This window comes from Octopus bimaculoides, chromosome 6, assembly GCF_001194135.2.
Source record: "Octopus bimaculoides isolate UCB-OBI-ISO-001 chromosome 6, ASM119413v2, whole genome shotgun sequence".
Taxonomy (NCBI): domain Eukaryota; kingdom Metazoa; phylum Mollusca; class Cephalopoda; order Octopoda; family Octopodidae; genus Octopus; species Octopus bimaculoides.
The window spans coordinates 45,731,314-45,736,155 of record NC_068986.1 but is presented as its reverse complement, the minus strand read 5'-3'; the positions used below and the strand labels follow the sequence as shown (position 1 = coordinate 45,736,155).

Genomic DNA, 4,842 nt, shown 5'->3' with positions numbered 1-4,842 from the left:
CACTGCGTGGCATCTTGGGCAAGTGTCTTCTACTATAGCCTCGGGCCGACCAAAGCCTTGTGAGTGGCTTTGGTAGACGGAAACTGAAAGAAGCCTGTCGTATATATGTATATATATGTGTGTATATGTTTGTGTGTCTGTGTTTGTCCCCAACATTGCTTGACAACCGATGCTGGTGTGTTTACGTCCCCATAACTTAGCGGTTCGACAAAAGAGACCGATAGACTAAGTACTAGGCTTCCAAAGAATAAGTCCTGGAGTCAATTTGCTCGACTAAAGGCGGTGCTCCAGAGAATCCTAAAAAATCCAGGCCCCGGCATAAACGAGACCAAGAGTTGTAAATAGTACATAGCTGAACGGGTGAGGATACTGAAAGACTCCTTCGATCCGGGGAACATCCTTAACTGCAGAATGAAGGTCTTCGGACAATGGTTGCACTCCAGGAAATCACTGCTGGCCTACTGAGACCCACATGATAACAGGGTCATTTACGATTGACAACCAAAAGGAGACAATCTTCTGCTGTTGACAGAGTAATGAAGTCTTTCTCTTCCATTTTATTAAGAGACCACATGATAGAAAGGCCATAAGCCAACGAGTTTGGGATGTGACGATACGCTGTAAAGCTAAGCGCTTTATCGACATGAAACCAAGGGTAACCCCATAAACCGGCCTTATCTAACTTTATATAATATACTGCTCTGTAACTTAGAGTGTACTTCTATTTCGGATTTATGTTTTACCGACGATATATATATATATATATATATAAGATAAAAAAGAGTGAAAAACTACAGAAGGCTTGTGTTATATGGTTAAAGTATATATTTAAATCGTTATGTTAGAAAAATGTTATAAAATTTTGAGTATAGTAACATTGTTTTTGGAGAAATAACCGGTTTCGTATTTTCTTTTCAAATTTCTCACATTTCTCTACCTGTATCGTGTCATGTCTTCACTATGGTGTAAAATATGGAGTTCTAGATAGGGGAAGGTAATCAAGGATTTTTTCCGGTATAAGGGAGATAATAAGTGAGATTTGATTAATTTAACATGATTTGGTTTAGAAGGAATAGAGTGTTACAAGTGGTTAGGTTTTGCTTTATATTTTTTTCAATGAGGTGAGTTTCCTTATTTAAAAATGTTAGAAATGGTTGAGTTTTGGGTTATATTTTTCAATGAAGAAGGTTTCCTTATTTAATCTAATTTGTGTTGGTGTTCCAATGGCACATTGATAGAATGGAAAGATTACAAATTGTGATAGCATTTGTTTTGCGCATTTCTCAATATGTTCACTAAAGGGTATCATTCTGCATTCTTGGAATGCAATCTGCTGTCGATACAGAGTGCATCTGCGTCTGAGCGAGGATTAAATAAAAAGCGAACAAACGGAAAATATGACATACCTGTATATATGATTCAAAACACGTGCTGTAAATAAACAATATTCATGTATGTGTGTGAGTGTATGTTTCTCTGTGTGTGAGTGTATGTTTCTGTGTGTGAGTGTATGTTTCTGTGTTTGTGAGTGTATGTTTCTGTGTGTGTGAATGTATGTTTGTGTGTGTGTGTACACACACATATACATGAACATATAAATGTTTTTACAAAGTTGAATTATAGGCTCAGTCACACGCACACATACACACACACCAACACACAAACACAAGCGTATGGTTAAACACATTTAAATGTTGTTCTCTATTATTGGTTATAAATAATTGAATATTCCCCAACTTAAGAACTGAAATATGTTGATATTTGTTTTGTTCAATACACGCAATTTCTTTATTTTTTGCTTTTGCAGAAACCAGTTGCAACGGTGATGCATTTGATAAGTGTAGTCGTACTTTGAAACAACCACTAAACAGCACAAGAGAAGAGCAATGCGGGTAAATATAGAACCATATCCTCCAAAAGACATTCAATGTAGTAATATAACTTCATAAAAGAGACATTCAGATAAGGACTTGCATGATATCTAGTTTCATTTATACTACTTTTAATATCATTCGTTATATCTTAATTTTTATGAAATACGGATCATATAGACCAGGGGTTTTCAAATTGTGGTCCGCGGACCACAGGGGGTCCGCAAGGACAAGACAGGGGGTCCGTAGACAGCAAATACTTTTTATGGGCAATTTGATTTTATATATGTTTTTTAATCGAAATCTTTTAATTGACAATAAACCAATTTGTTAAATACTGTTAAATAAATAAATGTAAAAATATATGTTATTTTAAGCAAATATTTATGTATAAATTTCATAAGCGTTTATAAGGGGGTCCCTAAGGTAAAGCTTGAAATATAAAGGGGTCCGCAAGTCAAAAAGTTTGAAAACCCCTGATATAGACTAATGTGCTTTTGAGGAACTACTTGAAGACTTTATCTTCATATTGTGCATCTATCACAACTCTGCTTGGTGACGGTATTCCATTCTTAATTCATATATGTAACTCATTAAAAGTAATGTAATTCAATGTTTTACTTAAGAGTGGGCTAAATTGTTATATTCAAGGAAGAAATGTGTCTCATATTTTTTCAAGTTTCACTGCTTGCAAAAGGAGATGAAGGGAAAAGAAACTTTATATTGCTAGTATTTGAAACAAGTCATCTGAGACATTAAATAAGATATTGTAAAATATACAGTAAGAAACTATACCATCCCACAAATTTCAAACACAATTTACTTTTGGTATTAGTTGTGGCCAAACGATTAGAACATAGGTCTAAAAATTAGAATTTTTATATTAAATGGCCAAAGTTATATTTAATTTGCAATATAATATTACTGGGCCAAAAGTTTGGAGCATAGGTCTGAAAATTAGAATTTTTATATTTGATGTTGAAATATATATCTTGTATATTTGAATCGAATTGTACTTGAACATAACAATTTTAGTTTGTAAAAAAATGTTTCAAACTTTTAACCTCGACTGTAGTGTTATTTTTATTATTTAAGATGCCGTGGGCAGACGAATGGCAAAATCTTTAGAGGATCTTTTTTAAAACGGGGGCCACATTTTTCATTAACGAAACACTTTGAAACTTGGAACACTGGTAGAATGTGTCATATAAAACATCTTTTTCTCTTAGTCTTCTTAAAAAAAAAAGAAATCCATAAATTATTCCATGTTAAAGTTGTCGTATTTCTGTAATTTCAACCAATCACTGACGTCCATTCAGCCGATATACATTAAGTGCCGACTACATAAACAAACGATTCTGAAACAATTAACTCTAACCCTAACCCTAACTCTAACCCTAAGCCTAACCCTAACTCTAACCCTAAGCCTAACCCTAGGGTTAGCGTTAGGGTTAGGGTTAGGGTTAGAGTTAGGGTTAGGGTTAAAGCAAATTTAAAATGAAAAAAGCAAATAAAACGAAGAATCGTTTGTTTATGTAGTCGGCACTTAATGTATATCGGCTGAATGGACGTCAGTGATTGGTTGAAATTATCGAAATAAGACAATTTTTTACATGAAATAAATTCGAATACAAAAATATTTTTCTGTTCTATAACACAAAATAGATAAGTATACGAAGTTTGAAAGTCTTTCGGTACCAAAAACACTACGTAAAACATTAATGAAAAATGTGGCCCCGTTTTAAAAAAGATCCTCTTTAGAGTATGTAATAAAATGCTTTGCATTATTTGTTACAATTCTTTACCTTTTGATTTCACGTTTGCTGAGGTGAACTTTGCTTTCATCACTCCAAAGGTGATAAAATAAAGAACCCGTCAAACACTGCGGTGAACATAATCGTGTAGTCTCTTCCACTCAACTGTGAGATGTTATGCCTACGTTGGAAGAGATTATTATTATTATTATTATTATTATTATTATTATTATTATTATTATTATTATTATTATTATTATTATTATCATTATTGAGTGAGAAAGCAGTGCATGCCATCAAAGTAACACTGGAGTAAAATATATATGAAGTCCTGTTTACCCATCATGACTACCCATCATTTAGGGGTACACCAGCCACATGCATCACAACCAAGTGTGCGCGACATGGTAATTTCATATCCAGATAAACAGTGCAGGTGGGGCCCAGTTAGAATTTTCTTCCGGTCGGGTAGCCCATCCGGTTCAAAATGTCTCTTGATAAGGTATGTTTAAAGATGTTGAACGAAACACCTATGTTTCCAGAGGTGAATTATTTAAATACCAAAGAATTCCTCTCAACACATGGCTATGATGCTCCCGCACTACTTCTGCTCGTGATCAAAGATGCACATATCGTCAGCCACCGAGGGTTCAACTGGTTAAGGTCAAATAACTGACAAGCAAATCTGTGGTACTGAGCAGAATATTTGCTCCAGCCCATCTTTTATACCAAGACAAAAAACAGTGTACATGATAACACTTCCAATCAGTTAAAATTGAAAGCCATGACATCCACTGTCTGGTACTGCATCAGGGCATTTATTATTATTTATATTTATATATTATATTTATTATTATTAGTATTATTATTATTATTATTATTATTATCATCATCATTATTATTATTATTATTATTATTATCATCATCATTATTATTATTATTATTCAGTAGTTTTATTTTTATAACGTGCTTTCACTTCACTACCGAGCGCAGCTCTGTGCGCCTTGGGTATGTGCTGTGGTTTGCTGTGGTGCTCTTATGTTTACTGTATTGAAAGTGTTTTGCGTAGAATGTGTGCAGTACCCAGTAGTTCAATTTTCTGTATGTTATATATATTTGTAAGTCCTGCTATTTTTGTTATGTATTTGTCTGAATATTTTTTTATTATACCTAAGGCACCTACTATGATAGGAATTGTTTCTGTTTTTAGATTCCAC

The 4,842-nt window shown here is 33.8% G+C and overlaps 1 protein-coding gene across 1 annotated transcript in view; it reads left to right on the top strand.

Moving 5' to 3' along the window:
* LOC106882236 (uncharacterized) overlaps window positions 1–4,842 on the top strand; it is a 64,274-nt gene that overhangs the window by 52,791 nt on the left and 6,641 nt on the right. The window contains exon 12 of the mRNA XM_014932840.2: window positions 1,808–1,892. Coding sequence (XP_014788326.1) covers window positions 1,808–1,892 — 85 coding nt within the window. The remainder of the gene's footprint in view (window positions 1–1,807; window positions 1,893–4,842) is intronic.